At 47.4% G+C, this 20852-nt stretch overlaps 2 protein-coding genes across 5 annotated transcripts in view; both read right to left on the bottom strand.

Annotated features, from left to right (window-relative positions):
- Positions 1-1545: 1545 nt before the first annotated feature.
- Positions 1546-15688, bottom strand: ephb4b (eph receptor B4b). Of its 4 annotated transcripts, none has more exons than XM_035148711.1 (21): positions 15559-15688; positions 12585-12655; positions 12302-12444; positions 11854-12217; positions 11461-11623; positions 9876-10031; positions 9227-9375; positions 8937-9141; positions 8601-8728; positions 8300-8465; positions 8013-8109; positions 7476-7534; positions 7278-7391; positions 6302-6549; positions 6065-6211; positions 5286-5354; positions 4268-4317; positions 4057-4156; positions 3770-3963; positions 3351-3509; positions 1546-3170 (listed from the first exon to the last, which is right to left on the bottom strand). In XM_035148711.1, the coding sequence occupies exons 1-21, from the start codon at positions 15653-15655 to the stop codon at positions 3065-3067; spliced, it is 2985 nt and encodes a 994-aa protein (XP_035004602.1). In that variant the 5' UTR covers positions 15656-15688; the 3' UTR covers positions 1546-3064. The 4 variants fall into 4 exon arrangements, with proteins under 4 accessions (XP_035004602.1, XP_035004603.1, XP_035004600.2 ...); XM_035148712.1 differs by having other exon boundaries at positions 7476-7531; XM_035148709.2 differs by having other exon boundaries at positions 1546-3509.
- Positions 15689-20580: 4892 nt separating this feature from the next.
- The window catches only part of psmb6 (proteasome 20S subunit beta 6), a 2158-nt gene continuing 1886 nt past the window's right edge, over positions 20581-20852 (bottom strand). Inside the window, exon 7 of the mRNA XM_035148833.2 lies at positions 20581-20781. Within this exon, the coding sequence (XP_035004724.1) occupies positions 20654-20781 (128 nt within the window). The 3' untranslated portion in view covers positions 20581-20653. The remainder of the gene's footprint in view (positions 20782-20852) is intronic.

The following is a 20852-nucleotide window of genomic DNA, read 5'->3' as shown; positions in this document are numbered from 1 at the left end:
GAGACTTACATGTGGGTCTAATGTACCCCCCCTTGATTTCAATTGGAAGCAGGTGCGGGTCTAAATGAGCCCACAGAGCACCACAGCGCCCTCTCTGGGTCTAAATGACCCTCCCAGGAGAATTGGATAATGACAATCCTTGGGTCACCCTAACCCTGACCGGCCAGGGCTTGCGTATGATCACGCGCACACACACACACACACACACACACAGACACACAGACACACACACACACACACACACTCTGGGTCGACCCAGGAACAACACAAGGGTTAAGTAAAACCATTCAAACTGAAAATACTTTGTTTTACAGGACCTGAGACTTGGACTCGACTTTACTTGAGCTTGGTCCTGTGATACCAGCTTGACCCAGAGGAGGTGGTGGGACACCAGCCCCCCCCCCCCCGCAGGACACAGGCACTGGGCAGCTCCTTCAGCGACTGATTCAAGTGTCTGAAGGTGTCGCAGGTCGTTCCTTCCTGCAGCAGAAAGACTGTACGACCAGCTCGCTCCCAGTAAAACTCCATGCATCATCATGGACTGAACTTTAACACTTTAACTGTGCAATATTCACTGTTTGGCCCTAAACACCTCAGAGAAACACTGTCTGACCAGATAGTCCCCTTGGACGGTGTTAGTTTGGCCCCCAGCTCTGCTGTGAGGAACCTTGAGTTATGTTTGACCAGGACATGTGACCCACAGATAAAACAGGTCTCTAGGACAACCTTCTTCCACCATTTGTTCCCTCTAGACTGGATCAGTGTGACTCTTTATTATCAGGACGTCCCAGTAAGTCTGTGAAAAGCCTCCAGTTGGTCCAAGATGCTGCAGCACGAGTGCTGACAGGAACTAGGAGAGATCATATTACTGCTCTCAGCTTCTCTGCATTGGCTCCTTGTAAAACTCTGAACATCAAGATCCTGCTCCTCACATAGAAAGTCCTTCAAACCCTTCATATATCAAAGAGCTCATAACACTGGACTGTCCAAATAGATCACTGCACTCCCAAAACACAGGTTCATTGTGGGAACTGTTGGTTTCTCTATAAAACGTTTTAAGGTCTTGACCTTCGATGTAAAGAGCCTTGAGATAACGTATATTATGATTTGGTGCGATACAATTAGAATTGAATTATACTGTATGTTCATCCGTCTGTGCAATCTGTTCACTGTAAATATCCTCACTGCATACATTCATACGTTTCTATTTATTTTTTTATATTCCTTACACTTAAGTATTGAATGTTACTTCAGACTTGCTGATGTCTTTTTGACTCTTGCTGCTGTAAGACTGCAAATGTCCCCATTGTGGGACTTATCTTATCTTAACCTGACTGAGACTCCTGCTGGGACACTGAGCTTCATAACCGTCACAGATCGATTCCACCAAACAAGTTCAGTCTCAGCTGCTGGACAGAGGAGACGGACACAGAGTCCTCGTCTCCAGCTGGGGACTCTTGTTCCTGTGGGAAGAACAAACGACTGACTGACGTCACAACTTTGCTCTGGAACATTTTTCCATCTTTACAAAATGAAGAAAACGACTTTCTCCAAATGTGGGTTTATTATAAAAACATGATCGTGATCAAATATCAGGTACAAAAAGTGCTACAATAAAAACCGTTCTGGTGTGGAAGTTGAACCTGGGACATGATAAACTGCTGCTTCCTGCAGAGCGACGTGATGAAACCACTCGTCCCATCTGACACGCCCCCTAACGAAGATGTGAGAAAAAGTTCCTACATGTGCTGGAAAAGGTCGACCAATCACAGCAGAGAGGAGCAGCTGGCCAATCAGAGCAGACTGGGCTTTACCAGGAGAGGGGGTCTTAAAGAGACGGGAGCTAAAACCAAGTGTTTGAGACAGAGGCTGAAGAGAGGAGCTGCAGCGATGGACAGTCTGATGACAGTGATTCTGAACGTTAGAGCATGAAAACATTTTACAGTCATAACATCAGTCGTTAAATCAACATGAAGATGAACAGAATGTGTCTCTTTAAGGCTTTAAAATAGTTTCAGATGCCAGTGTAGAAAACCAGGCTCAATAAACCAAATCTGATCATTTGAAATCGGCCATGAATGGATAGTCGACCATTTGTAGCTGCTGGTTTCCTGTGACTTTGACGTAAATATTCCTGAAATCTCAGTGATCCAGGGAATTTCAGCTACTGAGAAGTCACAGTAAATTAGCTAAATCTAAAAAAATGTCCTGTAACAGATTTTAATGATTCCCATGAAAACTTCAGTAATGTTCTCAAAGATTTCCTCAAAATGTTCCCCAGTGTTTTCTGACGCAATCCCAGAATATTCTTATTATGATTATGAAGAGTACGATATTCAGATGTTTCACAAAATAACTCCTCCAAGGACGTCCCGATGTTCCTCAGGTAAATATTCCCACAGTCTGTTTGGAAATGATTCATCCACAGCGTTTCCACAACTTTAACATGTCTGTAAAAAAGTTCTGATCAAATCCCAGAATATTCCGAAAAATAAGTAAAAACTCGTCCACGATCCAGTTCACAAAAATCCCTTCGGATAAAACTGAATCTGGTAGAAACCAAAACTTCTGTTCATGTTGCACCAAAGGAAAATCCTGATTGTTTGATAGACAGGGCTGAGAACCAATCCCAGCTGTGCTTTAATACAGTGGGCGGGGCTTAGTCATGTCAGCAGGGTTGTAGTGGGCAGCACCAGGAAGAACTGAAATAATCTGCGACCAATCAGAGGCGTCCCCTGAACTGAATCCGATGTCCTGTGTTGGATGCTGATTGGACAGTGGCTGGTTTGTTCAAACAACCAATCAGGTGAAGGTATGAGGAGCCTTCGGTTTCCTGAGGAGGGGAATGGTTGTAGTGGTTTGACAAGGCGGGGCTAAATATGTCCTTAGCGCTGACCAACCATTGTTCATAATAATGTAGGTGAAGTCTATTTAGGGGCAGTAACTCTATGTTAATCATTTAGTGTTCTTTGTGCTCCTTAATGTCACAGCAACTCTCATTGGTCCAGTAGCAGCAGGTCTTCTGCATCTTGAGTGTAGTGGTGTAGGACAGCTCTGTGATTGGTCAGTAGAGCACGGTGGGTGGAGGTTTGTGTATCCTGAGCGTCTGAATGGAGGAGAGGATCTTCTTCTGGTGACCGGCGAGGGTCACGCCCACTCTGAGCAGGTCTCTATGGAAACAGGTGGAGAGTAAGGTCAAAGGTCAGAGTCAAAATCATCAAGAACAAGAGTGTTGACGGTGTCATTGGTGCCTGAGTGTTGACTGGCAGGCAGCCTGGTCTGTGTCATTGGTCCCTGAGTGTTGACTGACAGGCAGCCTGGTCTGTGTCAGTGAGTGTAGGTGATCATACTCAGTGTTGAGCTGCGAGACGATCTCCAGGCTGATGAGACCGGCCTGAACAAAGCTCTGCTCATATCGCTCCATCTTTATGGCTCGAAGCCACTCAGACACCGAACCACAGGCAGAGAGACAAGGGGGGATACGCTGGTCCAAAAGAGGCTGGGACGAACTGAGAGACAGAGACAGACAGACAGGAAATTGCTTCAGGAATGTGATCATATGACCCTCTCTGCACCTGCTCATGTAAACAACCATGTCTGTGTAAACAGCTGTCAATCACACAGCTGGCTGCCCCGCAAGCCCCACCCACTGCCTGTCTCTCCATGGCAGACTCTGACCTTTGACCCCAGAAGCCACCAGCTGGTGCATGAATGAAATTCCACAGCTGCCAATCAAACCCTCCACTCTCTGCTTAGCAAGGTGCCTCACCTCGTGCCCTCCTGGTGCGTCAACTTCAGGGAGGCGGGGTTACGGATCAGCCTATCGAGCGCTGCCACCACATCACAAAACCTCGGCCTGTTGGCTCGTTCCTTCTGCCAGCAGTCCAGCATTAGCGCGTGCAGGGAGGCGGGGCACTCCGGCGGCGGGGGCAAGCGGTAGTCCTGCTCAATGGCGTTGATCACCTGAAGAAGAGAGGGACAGACAGGTGAGTGAGGCAGGTGAGAGACAGACAGCTGTCGGTCCATCAGATTTAAATAAATATATATTTTTCTTACGTCCTGGTTGCTCATGTCCCAGTATGGTCGTTCTCCGTATGACATCACCTCCCACATGACGATGCCGTAACTCCACGCATCACTGGCAGACGTGAACTTCCTGTATTCAGTCAGTGGATTAAATAATCAATATCTAACGTCTTTAACATGACAGAACTGAATATCAATGCGATTCTATGACAGAAGCTCAATGAGCTGTGGTGAAAGTCACCTGTAGGCGATGGCTTCAGGAGCCGTCCAGCGAATCGGGATCTTCCCTCCCTGAGAAACAAGACAGAGTCGGTTACTTCATCAAAAGACGCTGGAAACAATTATTTCATAATACGACTTTGATTTGGATCATAGTTAGAACACAACACTGTAAATGTTCTGTCAACTGTTTAAACCAATTTATTTGAATAGTGCGCCTGTGTTAAAATACGAACCTCCCTCTGTTTTTCTTTCAGGGAGATTTTGCCCACGTCATAGTAGCATTCCATTAATGCTTATGCAAGCTGCTGATTGGTCAGTTGAGAATTTACGGCTGAGGACAGGGTACCTTCCTCAAGGAAAGTGAATAAAGTGAAACATAATCTAAAGGAGGAGCCGGAGGATCCACTTGTAAATCAGGCTCATTGAGCAGCTGCTAACGGCTCAGTGACGTTAATAACTTTATTCAACGCAAACACAAAAACTGGTGAGAACAAAAAGTCATGTGTGTCATGTCATGTGGTGTGTGGCGTCACAACTATTTACAGAAAGCGTTTTCACAACAATTAATAAGTATTAAATCTATTCTAATGGAACAATGTTCATTATTTAAACCACTTATAACACAATTTTAACCCTATAAACGTTACGTTAACGTTGTGTGCCCACATCATCCCTCCACTCGTTCTGGACGACCTCGAGAGCGCCTTCTACACAACCAGAAAGTCAAGAAGGCGGAAGTTCTCCCCGTCCCAAAAACTGTCTGACCGAACCCAGAGGGAATTCATGTGTTAATGAATGATACAACATAAAGAGCCAATCACAGCAGAGCACCATTACCAGAGGTACTGTTCCTTTAAATCTCATCAGCAAACACCCTTCAAAATAAGTCACTAACCAAAAAATTTTACAACCAGTTTCTGATTAATCTCTACTTCCTGCATAAATGTGAAAGAACTTTAAAAAAATATTTTTTTTTTATTTCATGCAGCTGTTTCAGTGTCGTCGTAGCAACGCAGAGTCTAAGAGAGTGGACTCACCAGAGAGCTGGTGTATGTCGGGTCGGACGAGTTTTCCGTCAGAAACCTGCTGAGACCAAAATCTGACACCTGGAAACAAACAGTTACAGACAGACAGGTGAGCAGACAGGCAGGTGGGCAGACAGACAGACAGGCAGACAGGCAGGTGGGCAGACAGACAGACAGACAGACAGGGTGAGCAGACAGGCAGGTGGGCAGACAGACAGGTGGGCAGACACACAGACAGACATACAGGTGGGAGACAGACACAGACAGGCAGGGCAGACAGACAGGGCAGACAGACAGACAGGAGCAGACAGGCAGGGGCAGACAGACAGACAGGCAGACAGGCAGGTGGGCAGACAGGCAGGTGGGCAGACACACAGACAGACAGACATACAGGTGGGCGACGACAGACAGACAGACACACAGACAGGCAGACCGACACACAGACAGACAGACAGGCAGACAGGCAGCAGACAGGCAGGCAGACACACAGACAGACAGACATACAGGGGGCAGGACAGACAGACAGACAGACAGACAGGCAGACAGACAGACACACAGACAGACAGACAGACAGGCAGACAGGCAGGTGGGCAGACAGACAGACAGACAGACAGACAGACAGACAGACAGACAGGTGAGCAGACAGGCAGGTGGGCAGACAGACAGACACACAGACAGACAGACATACAGGTGGGCAGACAGACAGACAGACAGACATACAGGTGAGCAGACAGACAGACACACAGACAGGCAGACAGACAGACACACAGACAGACAGACAGGTGTCTCACCTTACAGACCAGGTTGGAGTTGACCAGGATGTTGCGAGCGGCCAGGTCTCTGTGGACGAAGCTCATGTCCGACAGGTATTTCATCCCTGCTGCGATCCCACGCAACATTCCCACCAGCTGGATGGTGGTGAACTGTCCATCATTCATCTGCAGAGAGAGAGACAGGAAGGCAGACAGACAGGTGAGCATGCGGTTGAACAAACGGCAGAGGGACGCACCGAGCTGTGACCGTCTCACCCTCAGGAAGCTGTCGAGCGCTCCGTTCTCCATGAACTCAGTGAGGATCATGACGGGACAGGAGGTGGTGATGACGCCTTCCAGGTGGATGATGTTGGGGTGCTGGAACTGACCCATGATGGACGCCTCTGACAGGAAGTCCCGCCTCTGCTTCTCAGTGTAGCCGCCCTTCAGCGTCTTGATCGCCACGTAGTTCTCCTTCCGGCCCGGGATCCTCAGACGGCCGCGACACACCTCACCGAACTCACCTGGACAGGTACACCGGTGGGGTTATGGTCGTTCACAACAAATCATTTGAAAGAACACACCTGTCTGACAGGTGACAACACACATCTGTCCAAACTTAAAGTTTCAGTAGCATCTATCTGGTTTCATGACGATGATGAAACTCAACTATCCAGGTAAGTTAGGACATTTTACACAATTCACCATCTGGATTCACCTCAAAGGTAAATTCTGATGTTTGATACGAGGTTGAAACTCCTCAGATCAAAGTTCTGCTCATGTAAGAGGAGAGAACATGAGAGAACTGAGGATGGAACCCTGAGGGACTCCACATGTCAGCAGCCAATCACAGCGGACCTGAGCCACAGAGTCAAACAACTGAAGAAGTGAAATGTTCCTTTAAGGCTCGTTAGCACATACCAACACGTCTACACCTGTGTGTGTGTGTGTGTGTGTGTGTGTGTGTGTGTGTGTGTGTGTGTGTGTGTTCCCCAGCCGGTGGTGAAAACTTAACACCCTTGTTTCCACGGCAACTGCTATCCAGTTACATTTCACTAATGCCATCACCAGCGCTGTCTACTGTTACAGCTACACACACACACGTTTACTTTTAATAAAGCAGGATTCATCTTGGAGAACAAATGTGATGTTTTTCCAGCGTGTTCTCCTGATGAGGGTCAAAGGTCACAGACTCTGGCAGACATTTCAAAATAAAAGTCTGTGCAGACAGACAGAGAGACAGATGTGTTACCTGCTCCGATCACTTCCTCTATCTTAACGAAGGAGGCTTCGATCTCTTTGGCAAACTCCCTCACGGCCTCGTTGGGATCTTCGTAGGTAAACGGGTCAATGTACACCTTCATCGCTGCAACAGTGATGACATCATCATCATCATCATGATCATCATCAGATGGATTGATCCACATAACTGAAGTGAAGAACTACTCACTCTGTCCCATCTGATAGTGTCCGGTCTTATCATTCATCTGTCTGTCTGTCTTTCTCCTGCTGACAGACAGGTAGAGAGAGAATGAGAGAGAGACAGACATGTCTTCAGTTTTTCATCAGCTGCAGGAGAAGACACACACACACACACACACACACACACACACACACACACACACACACACACACACACACACACACACACACACACACACACACACACACACACACACACACACACACACACACACACACACTCTCTCTTTTCTCTCTGTCACTCCCGCAGGAATGTTATTATCTCTCTCTATCGCTCCATCTCTCTCAGAGTGTCGTGTTTCTACGTCTTAATATAGTCAACGTGTTCCACCCTGCTCTGAGTGTGTGTCTGTGTGTGTGTGTGTGAACCTGAGGTCAATGTTCCATTGTTGTGCTGAGGGAGGGAGCATCCTGAACACGCACACACACACACACACACACACACACACACACACACACACACACACACACACACACACACACACACACAGTCTCTCTCTCTTACCGGTAACAGTACACAGCGACCATCACCACGGCGATGAGGAGCAGTATCGCCATGGAGATCAAAACAGCTGTCACCACCAGCTGAGAGCTGCTCACACCTACAACAGTCAGATCAATAAAATATAATCACTAATCAATAATGTTCCTCTTTAAAATGTGGTTTCCTGTCGGAGTCGGTGGTGACGGTATCTGACGGGCAGGGCCGTGGCTAACCATGTTAGCATGCTAAAGTCAGTGTAAATCCAGAGTTAATGTTAGCATCAGTTTCCAGGAGCTCTGGACTCGTACCGTCAGGTTGTGTGTTGAAGCTGCTCGCGGTGCTGAATGATCCGTATCCCGCCTGTGAGCGAGCGCGGACCTGCACCTCGTACTGCGCCGCCCGCTGCAGCCCCGTCAGCACCACCGAAGAAGACCTGGTGGACACGTACTGCCACTGACCCACCTCCTCGCCATCCTGAAAATGACATCATAGAGTGTGTGTGTGTTTTCTGTGAGTGTGAGTTTTTTTTCTATGTGCGTGTGTGTGTGTGTGTGTGTGTGTGTGTGTGTGTGTGTGTGTGTGTGTGTGTGTGTGTGTGTGTGTGTGTACCTTGGGACTGTAGCGGAGCTGGTAGTCCAGGATGTGGTACTGGTTCTGAAGAACAGGAACGTTCCACTCTAACGTCAGACTGTTCTCTGAGGACGCCGTCCTCCTCAGACCAGACACTGGAGCAGGAACTGAGCCAATCAGACGTCAGCAACGTTAGTAACACATCAGATGTGGCCCAGTAGTGTTAATATCATTTTTATAATGTGTTCACACAAGGGTGTGGTGTGTGATATTGTGTTGTGTTACATTGTGTGTGTGAACTGTTTCACTGACAGTAACTCTCCTGCACATTCTGTTGGAATGAAAGGTATTCTGGGTAACGTAGTGTTTGTGTACCGTCTCTGCTGGTGGTGACGTTGACTCTGTCCGAGGCCGGCTCTGAGTGGCTGAGAGCAGAGACGCCGTTCAGCGATTGGATGGTGAAGGTGTACTTAGTGTATGGGCGGAGTCCCCAGACGACGACGCGGCGCTGAGTCAGACCGCGCTGCGCTGGGCGGTACAGGACGCTGTCATCACAAGGAGAACAGGAACCGTCCAATCCCTTAAGAGGAGACAGGAGGGCGGAGTCAGTGGTCTGTCTCTGGTTGGTCGACCTTGTTCGGACGGTTCTGGTCTGTGTGGCGTACCTTGGGGGCTGAGGCGGATCCACAGCTGGAGCACAGGACTCTGTAGCTCAGGTCTCCTCGTCCTCCTCGCTCCAGCGGCTCACTCCATTCCAGAGTCACCATGGTGTCGTTGACCTGGCTCACGATGGAGCGGGGAGCTGAGGGGGGGCCTGGTGGGGAGGTCAGAGGTCACGGACAGTCCGATAACAACAGAAGACGTTTAGGATCCCAGAGTTTAGACTGACAGGTAAATCCGTGAAAAGGTTTCTGTTGTGTTACATTGTTTTACAACAACAACAACAACAACCACAACTGCTGCTTCATTACTTTCATTCCTTCATCAATTTGTCTTTCTTTCATATGACTCATTTGTTTGGAGCTGATACACGCACACGCACACACACACACACACACACACACACTACTGAAACCTAAAACCTGTGTGTGTGTGTGGTTTTAAAACACAACATGTGTATAAATCCGGATATTTTTACATTTAGATCAGTTCATGAGTTCATCAGGCAATGAAAACATCTGATGCCTGATGATGTCACTGTGATGTCATCAGGCTCTGCGACCGCTCTGACGGCCATAATGAGAGACACTGTACAGGTGCATTGTGGGAAATGAGGAAGAGTCAGGAACACACCCAAAGAAAAGTCAGACTTACGGGTGCAAGCGGCGTGCGGCGGGTCGGAGTCGGCTCGATGGTAACCAGAGTCACACAGGCAGTAGGCGGAGCCTGGGATCCGTGTGTTGCTATTGGTGGGACAGGGGTTACACACACCAGGTCCTGACCCCGCCTTAAACTGACGAGATGGACAGGCTGGAGAGAAAAATATGAGTTAACATTATAATTGTTTTTCTTATTGTCGTAAAATCTCAGACTGACGTGATCATGACAACTCTCTGCAGCAACAAAGGTATTAATCCGACGCAGAAAATAGTCCCTACGCTGCAGTAAAACTTTACAAATAAAACCTTTCTAATAGTTCTTCAGTTGACGAGCTCGGAGCGGAGCGCCACGGACAGAGGGAGGGAAGGTCCTGAGAGACGGACACAGGAGACATGTTAACGTGTCTCTTTGTTTCTGAACAATGATGAGATGGCGTCCGGATGAGGAACATCACAGGGAGCGAGGGAAGAGTGCAGCGGCACAGACAGAGACAGGAAGTGACCTTGGCTTCGACAGGATGTGGAAAGTGCTGCCATGATGTCACCACGCCAACTCCTGCCAGGCACCCTCACGCACACACTCTCTCTGTCCCTCAGAGCTGAAGCAGCGCAAGTTAACCTTTGACCTTTTCACTCAGCCAGGACATTACCCCCCCCACCAGGGTTAACATGCAGCAGAAGCAACCAGCCCCCCCCAGCAATGCATCCTGGTTGCAGTCAGCTGACCTCTGACCTCATACAGAATAACAGGAAGCTTCAACAACCGAATGTCTGTCGCCTCCTTTTTTATCACAGACCCCACCTCCCCTCGCCCCCCTCGCCCCCTCGCCCCCGCCGCCTGACTGAGGCCCGTCAGAAACATGTGGAGCCACATTCCTGTCAGATTAGAGTTTAAAGTGAGCGCTGGACTTCTACTGTTACAACAGTTCTACTCTGCCGAGCTGTGGAACCTCCACACGCAGAACATCAGGGTCACGTGACCACATGCCGCTTTAGACTCGTCCAACAGAAGAGATTTGTTGATATGAGACGACCTGTGGAGAACTGCGTTTGTGTCAAAGGTCACAAAACTGATCCTGACAAAGTTCAAGCAAATAAAACAGTTTTTTTACTGAGACTGAAAATAAAGAAAATTCATATTTTATCCTATCTCTCTGTAATAACACCATGTCGTTCGCCCTTCTTCTGTCAACACACTTCTCTCTCTCTCTCTAATCATCTCCAGCCTCCCTCTGTTTACACTGTGTGTGTGTGTGTGTGTGTGTGTGTGTGTGTGTGTGTGTGTGTGTGAGGGAGAGAAAGAATTTTGAGTGCTGATAATGAAGAAACACAATTCACCTCTCACACTGAAAGGGCTTTTACTTTGTAAATAACCTGCAGATGAACCTGTTTGAATTCTTTCCTTTTAGTTCCATCTGGTCAAAGTTCCGTAAAGTTCCGTAAAGTTCCGTAAAGTTCCGCAGGTCAACACATTGTCTCACAGTCGTTACATCTGTGTTTATCATGTGACAGAGCTTTTAATTTGAAAAGTCTGAACGAACTAAATCAAGATTTTTTTGTTTCACAAACTTCGCGCTCACCTCGACACCGCACGTCGGTCTCGCCTGCCTCGTATCCGGGGCGACAGGCGCAGCTGGATGTGGGCTGCCCCACCCACTGCCCGTCCTCGCCACAAAGCATGCTGGGAGGTCGTGACAGTTCTCCTGGCGGCGTCACTGCGTTTTCCACACACACACCCTGAGCCTACAGCACACACACACACATTTGAAAAAAAGTTTGTCAATGACACAAACTCTAATCAGCACACTTAATGATGAAGCTTTTATTTTGTTAACAGCCTCTTTGTAGACAGGAAGCTTTTTTTTTGGACAAATACATTTACAAGTGAACTGACTTTAAATTTCAAAATAAACTGTTTTCTAAGGCATGCTGGGTTCTGGAACCTGTGGTTACCATGGTTACTGCGTAGTTACCTGCTCCACCAGAGAGTGGGGGATGGTTTCAGGGAAGGAAGCAAAGGCGCGGTGGAGGGGCGGGCACTTCCTGTAGAAGACGCGTACGGACAGCAGCGCCATGCAGGTACCCTGGCTGTGGAAGGCCAGGTAGAGCCCCGCCCCCCGCAATGGCCCCAGGCGTAACAATTTGACGTTGGAGCGCCGTTCTCCACCGTGTCGCAGCAGGTGGTCGGCCGCAACCGTGGAGACTTTGGTGTAAGGGTTCTCCATCCAGGACGGGTGAGTGGGCGTGGCCTCGTCGCTGTCGGACTGGTAGTAATAAAGGTTGAAGGTTTCTTTACAGTGACGCTGGTTCAGAGCGGAACACTCCATCATGGTGAACCTGCAGGGACACGGTCAGTTTCATCTCCACAGAAAACCGAACCACACACAAACAACAAGCTGAGCAAACAGCAAATCTACCAACCGGATCTCCACGTAGAGGGTGGTCGCCTCCCTCCGGGGGATCCAGCGAGTCCTGAGCCAATAGGAGGACGGACTATCAGGCGTGCAGATCTGATATATCCGCACCATGTTGGACTCATCATCCAATCCGCTCATTTCCTCCCACTGCACATAGACGGACAGAGAGCGCTATGGATTAGCATCCTTCATTGTGATGAATGGTAAAGATTAACTGAATGCTAGTAGCCTTCATTGAGCCCAAAGGTAAACGTTAGCTGAAAGCTAGCTTGTGAGTGGGTGTGTACCTCTGGGTCGTCGGGAGGATGATTCATCCAGCGAAGATCGGATGTCTCTGACTTAGTGTTCATCAACACCTCTGAGAGACAGACGGGCAGAGTCAGACAGACAGGTGCCAACATAATGTAAACAACATACAGCTCGCACACGCTCATGTTTAAACACACACACACAAATGGACTCTGATTGTCCTTGTCGGTTCACAAAAACAAGAAGTGACTGAAGCAATTACAGTAAATTAGTGAGAGGAGGAAAGTGTGTGTGTGTGTGTGTGTGTGTGTGTGTGTGTGTGTGTGTGTGTGTGTGTGTCAGACAGACAGACAGACAGACAGGTGAGTGTGTCTTTCACACCTCTACAAATTATTAATCTGGTTAAAGAGAGTTGATGAAGTGTAACCGACATGAGTCTCAGGTTTCCTGCAGCACCTGAACACCTCACTGATCTTAGCTCCATGCCACAGGCTGTGATGTCATGGTGATGTCATGTGATCACTTTGATGTTGAGAGAGGCGTCGATTGACTTCCTGGTCAACGACTTCGAACCACAACAATGGGTTTCTACTGGTCCCATCACTGCGACTGTGATGAGGCCGTGATGCGACTCCCAGAGGTCAGTGCTCTGATTTAGATTCTATTGGTCGAGAGTAACGTCACGCTGAGGTCACAGGTCAGGTGGCGACCTGACGACCCCGTGACCCAGCATCCTGAGCAACAGGTCCCCACTTCAACCGCTACACAAACATTACTGTGTCTGGTCAAACTCACAGGATGACACAGACACACACAAGAACACACACACACACACACACAAACACATTCTGAGAACACACACAAACACACACACACACTCTGAGAACACACACACACACACACACACACACACACACACGCACACACACAGACACAGACACACTCTGAGAACACACACACTTAGAGCGAGTGTCTTGTATAAACATCCCACCAGCGTTGTCATGGTAATTTCCGTGTCCTCGTCATGCACTCTTATCACCAGATATACTGTTTACAGTGTGTGTGTGTGTGTCTCGTCAGTGTACGACACACACACACACTTAATGTTGGTTTGTTTGTGTTGAGTCTTGTTCAAGTTGATGTTAATTTGTTTCCTTCACTTCTTAAGCTCTACGTTTTTATGAATGATATCTTTATTATAGCAAAACAAATGTAAGTTTAACTAAACTAACTTTACCTAAACTTAAGTTAAAACTAAACCACGTCAAACATCCTGTTTTTGATTTAGTTTGAAAAGAAACTCTTGGTTGACTGATGTTCTTCAGTGTTCCACCTCTGGAGAACTGAGGTTCTAACGAGGAACCAGATCGAGTTCTCTTCTCTGCATTTAAAACTAACTGAGAACACTTGAGTCTTTAGGCTCTCATCACATAAAACTCAATCTGATCGATTATTGGTTAAAACAAAACATTAAGCTGCAGCTGTTTGATGATCGATAACTGTAGTAAACTGTAGTAAACTGTAGTAAAGGTTCACTGTGTAGGTAACTGTAGTAAAGTACAGTTAACTGTAGCTAAATGTAGTAAAGTGTAGTTAACAGTAGTTAAATGTAGTAAAGTGTATTAAAGTGTAGTTAACCGTAGTTAAAGTGTAGTAAAGTGTAGCTAAAGTGTAGTAAAGTGTAGTTAACAGTAGTTAAATGTAGTAAAGTGTAGTTAACCGTAGTTAAAGTGTAGTAAAGTGTAGTTAACAGTAGTTAAATGTAGTAAAGTGTAGTTAACCGTAGTTAAAGTGTAGTAAAGTGTAGTTAACAGTAGTTAAATATAGTAAAGTGTAGTTAACAGTAGTTAAATGTAGTAAAGTGTAGTTAACAGTAGTTAAATGTAGTAAAGTGTAGTTAAAGTGTAGTAAAGTGTAGTTAAATGTAGTAAAGTATAGTAAAGTGTAGTTAAAGTGTAGTAAAGTGTAGTTAAATGTAGTAAAGTGTAGTAAAGTGTAGTAAAGTGTAGTAAAGTGTAGTAAAGTGTAGTTAAATGTAGTAAAGTGTAGTAAAGTGTAGTAAAGTGTAGTTAACAGTAGTTAAATGTAGTAAAGTGTAGTTAAATGTAGTAAAGTGTAGTAAAGTGTAGTTAAATGTAATAAAGTGTAGTAAAGTGTAGTTAACTGTAGTAAAGTGTAGTTACATGTAGTAAAGTGTAGTTAAAGTGTAGTAAAGTGTAAAGAAGTGTAAAAGTGTAAAGTGTGAAGTGTAGTTAGCATGGTAAAGCATAGTAAAGTGTTAGTAAAGTGTAAAGTAGTAAAGTGTAGTAAAGTGTAGTAAAGTGTAGTTAACTGTAGTTAAAGTGTAGTAAAGTGTAGTTAACAGTAGTTAAAGTGTAGTAAAGTGTAGTTAAAGTGTAGTAAAGTGTAGTTAACTGTAGTTAAAGTGTAGTAAAGTGTAGTAAAGTGTAGTTAACTGTAGTAAAGTGTAGTTACATGTAGTAAAGTGTAGTTAAAGTGTAGTAAAGTGTAGTTAAAGTGTAGTTAAAGTGTAGTAAAGTGTAGTTACATGTAGTAAAGTGTAGTTAAAGTGTAGTAAAGTGTAGTTAACAGTAGTTAAAGTGTAGTAAAGTGTAGTTAAAGTGTAGTAAAGTGTAGTTAAAGTGTAGTTAAAGTGTAGTAAAGAGTAGTTACATGTAGTAAAGTGTAGTAAAGTGTAGTAAAGTGTAGTTAAAGTGTAGTAAAGTGTAGTTAAAGTGTAGTAAAGTGTAGTTAACAGTAGTTAAAGTGTAGTAAAGTGTAGTTAAAGTGTAGTAAAGTGTAGTTAAAGTGTAGTAAAGTGTAGCTAACTGACCCACTGTAAACTGCTGATTGTTAACTATTGATTGATTACATGATGTCAGGTCGTTGACTACTGGAGGAAACAGATGAGCGGTAATCTGATCAGATGTGATTTCATCAATACAGGTATCGATCACAGTGATTGACAGAGTGTTATTGATGAGTACGGCGGCTGGCCGGAGACAAACTTACCTTCTTCTGCTCCGCAGCAGCTCAGCAGCAGCAGCGGGAGGAGGAGCAGCTGCAGCCCGCAGGAGGAGGCCTGTCCCCGGGCCACGGGACCCTCCATCCGGCCCTGTCCCACCAGATCCAGACCCGAGCACACGGTACTCGCGTCGATCACTGATCACCGATCGTCAGCTGGGCTCGCTCTCGATCGGCCGCGCGCGCCTCATTGGAGCCCAGCAAGTTAAAAGGAACTTTTTCCTGATTGGTCCGCGGAGGGAGACGGACTGAGAGCAGGAGAGCTGCGGTCCCAGCAGCGGGACCCAGCGGGGCGCGGCGGCCTCCTGACCGGGAGAGGGGCTCCAGGAGGCGGCCTGCAGAGCGGAGAGGAGTCGCTGGGTGGACCGGAGGACGGAGCGGGTGGTAGTGAGAGGCGGTCAGAGTGTCCCGGTGCGTCCCAGTTTGTCTCCCGTTAGTTTCTCAATCTCCTTGTGTCTCAATCTGTCTCAATCTGTCTCTATTTTCTCTCTCTCTCTCTCTCTCTCTCTGTCTCTCTCTTCTCTCTCTCTCTCTCTCTTCTCTCTCTCTGTCTCTCTCTCTCTCTCTGTTCTCTCTCTCTCTCTCTCTCTTCTCTGTCTCTCTCTCTTCTCTCTCTTCTCTCTTCTCTCTCTCTCTCTCTCTCTCTCTCTCTCTCTCTCTGTCTCTGTCTCTCTCTCTCTCTCTCTCTCTTTCGGGACAATAAGTTTGGACAAAAGCTGCGGACACAAGTTTTTTGGCTCCACCCCCAGATGCAAAGACCACACCCCCACTGCCCAAAACTGACTGAGATTGGCTGAAGGACATATGGGCGGCGTCTTGTCGGTGTTATTGTTATATGTGTATCTTTAAAAAACACTTTATATTGTCTTATTAGTATTAAAAGTATTGTAAATTTGTGTTTCATTGTGTGAGTGTGTTACACTGTGTGTTTGTGTCACTGTTTGTAGTTTAGTGTATGTAGTGCAGTGTGGTGTGTTTCACTGTGTGTGTGTGTTAAATTTCACACCTGAAGTTTCATTCACACGGTCACTGGGCGAGAGACATTATGTCAGAACAGAGAGAGAGAGAGACAATGATGCACATCAGATGAAAGGTGTCACCCCCCCACCCCCCAACCACCCAGAGAATAAAAGACCAGGGTCAGGTATCACCCCCCCTCACCCCTCCTTCCTGTCTTCTTGGAGAGAGAGGGAGAGAGAGTAGGAGAGGAAGAGAGAGAGGGAGAGAGGGAGAGAGAGAAGGAGAGAGAGAGGAGAAGAGAGAAGAGAGAGGGAGAGAGAGAAGAGGAGAGGGAGAGAGAGAGGAGAGGAAGAGAGAGAGGAGAGAGGGAGAGAGAGGAAGGAGAGGAAGAGAGAGAGAAGGAGAGGAAGAGAGAGAAGGAGAGAGGGAGAGACAGAGAAGGAGAGAGGAAGAGAGAGAGGAGAGAGGGGAGAAGAGAGAGAGAAGGAGAGGAAGAGAGAGAGGAGAGAGGGAGAGAGGGGAAGGAGGGAAGAGAGAGAGAAGGAAGAGAGAGAGGGAGAGAAGAGAAGAAGAGAGGAAGAGAGAGAGAGAGGAAGAGAGAGAAGGAGAGGAAGAGAGAGAAGGAGAGAGGGAGAAGAGAAGAGAGAGGGAGAGAGAGGGAGAGAGGAAGAGAGAGAGGGAGAGAGAGGGAGAGGAAGAGAGAGAGAAGGAGAGGAAGAGAGAGAAGGAGAGAGGGAGACAGAGAAGGAGAGAGGAAGAGAGAGAGGAGAGGAAGAGAGAGAGAGGAGAGAAGAAGAGAGAGAGAGAGGAAGAGAGAGAAGGAGAGACAGAGGGAGAGAGGAAGAGAGAGAGAGAGAGGGAGGGAGGAGAGACAGAGAAGGAGAGAGGGAGAGAGAGTGAAGGAGAGAGAGGAAGAGAGAGAGGGAGAGAGAGGAAGGAGAGGAAGAGAGAGAGAAGGAGAGGAAGAGAGAGAAGGAGAGAGGGAGAGACAGAGAAGGAGAGAGGAAGAGAGAGAAGGAGAGAAGAGAAGGAGAGAGAAGAGAGAGAGGAGAGAGGGAGAGAGAGAGAAGGAGAGAGGAAGAGAGAGAGGAGAGGAAGAGAGAGAAGGAGAGGAAGAGAGAGAAGGAGAAGAGAAGGAGAGAGGAAGAGAGAGGAGAGAGAGGGAGAGAGAGAGAAGGAGAGAGGGAGAGAGAGGAAGGAGAGGAAGAGAGAGAAGAGAGGAAGAGAGAGAGGAGAGAGGGAGAGACAGAGAAGGAGAGAGGAAGAGAGAGAGGAGAAGAGAGAGGAAGGAGAGGAAGAGAGAGAAGGAGAGACAGAGAAGGGAGAGAGGAAGAGAGAGAGGGAGAGAGGGAGAGGAGGGAGAGAGGAAGGAGAGGGAGAGAGAGAGAAGGAGAGGAAGAGAGAGAAGGAGAGAGGGAGAGACAGAGAAGGAGAGAGGAAGAGAGAGAGGAGAGAGGGAGAGAGAGAGAAGGAGAGAGGGAGAGAGAGAGAAGGAGAGAGGAAGAGAGAGAGGAGAGAGGAGAGAGAGGAGAGGAGAGAGGGAGAAGGAGAGAGGGAGAGAGAGTGAAGGAGAGGAAGAGAGAGTGAAGGAGAGAGGAAGAGAGAGGGAGAGAGGGAGAGAGAGAGGAGAGAGGGAGAGACAGAGAAGGAGAGAGGGAGAGAGAGTGAAGGAGAGAGGAAGAGAGAGGGAGGAGAGAGAGAGAGAGAGAGAGAAGAGAGAGAAGGAGAGGAAGAGAGAGAAGGAGAGAGGGAGAGAAGAGAAGGAGAGAGGAAGAGAGAGAGGAGAGGAAGAGAGAGAGAAGGAGAGGAAGAGAGAGAAGGAGAGGAAGAGAGAGAAGGAGAGACAGAGAAGGAGAGAGGAAGAGAGAGAGGAGAGAGGGAGAGAGAGAGAAGGAGAGAGGGAGAGAGTGAAGGAGAGGAAGAGAGAGAAGAGAGGGAAGAGAGAGAAGGAGAGAGGGAGAGACAGAGAAGGAGAGAGGAAGAGAGAGAGGAGAGGAAGAGAGAGAGAAGGAGAGGAAGAGAGAGAGAAGGAGAGGAAGAGAGAGAAGGAGAGACAGAGAAGGAGAGAGGAAGAGAGAGAGGAGAGAGAGAGAGAGAGAGGAGAGAGGGAGAGAGAGGGAGAGGAAGAGAGAGAGAAGGAGAGGAAGAGAGAGAAGAGAGAGGAGAGACAGAGAAGGAGAGAGGAAGAGAGAGAGGAGAGAGGGAGAGAGAGAGAGAGGAGAGAGAGAAGGAGAGGAAGAGAGAGAGAGAGAGGAAGAGAAGAGAGAGGGAGAAGAGAGAAGGAGAGAGGAAGAGAGAGAGGAGAGAGGGAGAGAGAGAGGAGAGGAAGAGAGAGAGAAGGAGAGGAAGAGAGAGAGAAGGAGAGGAGAGAGAGAGGAGAGGGAGAGAGAGAGGAGAGGAAGAGAGAGAGAAGGAGAGGAAGAGAGAGGAAGAGAGAGGGAGAGAGAGAGAAGGAGAGAGGAAGAGAGAGAGGAGAGAGGGAGAGAGAGAGAAGGAGAGAGGGAGAGAGAGAGAGGGAGAGAGGAAGAGAGAGAGGAGAGAGGGAGAGAGAGAAGGAGAGGAAGAGGAGGGAGAGAGGGAGAAGGGAGAGGGAGAGAGAGAGGAGAGGAGAGAGGGAGAGAGGAGAGAGAGAGGAGAGGAAGAGAGAGGAGAGGAAGAGAGAGAGAAGGAGAGAGGGAGAGACAGAGAAGGAGAGAGGAAGAGAGAGAGGAGAGAGGGAGAGAGAGAGAGGAGAGGAAGAGAGAGAGAAGGAGGAGGAGAGAGAGGGAGAGAGAGAGGAGAGGAGAGAGAGGAGAGGAAGAGAGAGAAGGAGAGAGGGAGAGACAGAGAAGGAGAGAGGAAGAGAGAGAGGAGAGAGGGAGAGAGAGAGAAGGAGAGAGGGAGAGAGAGAGAAGGAGAGAGGAAGAGAGAGAGGAGAGAGGGAGAGAGAGAAGGAGAGGAAGAGAGGGAGAGAGAGGGAGGAGAGAGGGAGAGAGGAGAGAAAGAGAGAGGGAAGGAGAGGAAGAGAGAGGGAGAGAGAGGAAGGAGAGAGGGAGAGAGAGGGAAGAGAGAGAGAGAGAGAGAGAGAGAGGAGAGAGTGAAGAGAGAGAGAGTGAAGGAGAGAGGGAGGAGAGAGAGGGAGAGAGGAAGGAGAGAGGGAGGAGAGAGAGGGAGAGAGAGTGAAGGAGAGGAAGAGAGAAGGTGAGAGAGGGAGAGACGGAGAGAGAGAGATGAATAAATGTGAGGTCAGTAAAAATGAAGGAACAGAGGTGGATTGTGGGAAACTGTCACCTGTCTGTCAAATCGTGATGGAGAGGAAGAGAGGAGTTTGACAGACAGGTGATAACTCCGCCCCCAACCCAAGCGCAGAAAAGTAACACACAGACAGACAGGCAGTGCAGACAGACAACACAGACAGACAGGTGTGGAAGTGATGAAACATAATGGTAAAGTACTTGTCAGCATCACTGCCTGTTTATCTTTATTTGATTTTATATTTCTTATATATATTGTATCTTAAGTTTTACTCTCACTGTTTCAGCTCTTACTTCTGCTGCACCATCATTTGTTAGTCTGATGCACAACTTTGTACAGCTTCAGTTATTCATCTTTAAGTGTGTATTTATATTTGGCTTCAATACTCATCACATACTTGTGACAGCGCTGTAGAAGTTCGTTCCTGAACTTAACCTCTTATTGTTCTTATGCTCATCGTTGACTGTTTTGTTTGATAAAGTATCGATCGATGTATTTATCCAATAACTGAGACACCAACTCGTCACGTCTTCACCTGCTGGACACTGGGAACTAGTTTGACTAATATCAATAACTAATATTCATAACCAAAAGGAAAAGTGTGTCAGACAGAAACCTTCAAAATAAAATGGTGCTTATGTTCATTCGTGACGTGAGACTGATGTTAAACCTTCGACGGGATGTTAAGTCCAGGTTCTCAGAGCGGACATTGGTAAAAGTCTGTTTTCACTCTTGTTTGATTAAATGTGATGAAATCAATGATCAACAATCAATGATGACTCCGACCAATCAGACGACTTCACAGACCCACAAAGACAGATTCCAAAAAAACTTTATTAACACAACAAGGAGGACAAGTTAACACAGCATTGTCACAAGGTGTGTGTGTTCAGTGTGTAGAGAATCGTGGCAGCTGATTTCCCAGGATGACACGTCTCTCCACGCCCTCCTCTGAGATGCTCGCCAGTCTGACCACACCCCCGCTGGATCCGTCTCTCTCCATCGCCAGAGACAGAGCTGTGAGACAGACAGACAGGTGAGACGCAGTAACACCTGCGTGAATATTACAGTGTGTGGGGGGGGGGCAG

Source organism: Hippoglossus stenolepis, chromosome 23 (genome assembly GCF_022539355.2).
Source record: "Hippoglossus stenolepis isolate QCI-W04-F060 chromosome 23, HSTE1.2, whole genome shotgun sequence".
NCBI classification, from domain to species: domain Eukaryota; kingdom Metazoa; phylum Chordata; class Actinopteri; order Pleuronectiformes; family Pleuronectidae; genus Hippoglossus; species Hippoglossus stenolepis.
This window is presented reverse-complemented; position numbering and strand designations above follow the sequence as displayed.

What these genes read in the sequence shown, in the direction of transcription:
- ephb4b (XM_035148709.2), bottom strand. Translation starts at nt 15,655, where the DNA reads ATGGAGGGTCCCGTGGCCCGGGGACAGGCCTCCTCCTGCGGGCTGCAG. An exon ending in CGTCACCACCAGCAGAGACG is followed by an intron (nt 8,729 to 8,936) that starts GTACACAAACAC and finishes TGATTGGCTCAG; the next exon opens with TTCCTGCTCCAGTGTCTGGT. An exon ending in CGCTCGACAGCTTCCTGAGG is followed by an intron (nt 6,212 to 6,301) that starts GTGAGACGGTCA and finishes CTCTCTCTGCAG; the next exon opens with ATGAATGATGGACAGTTCAC.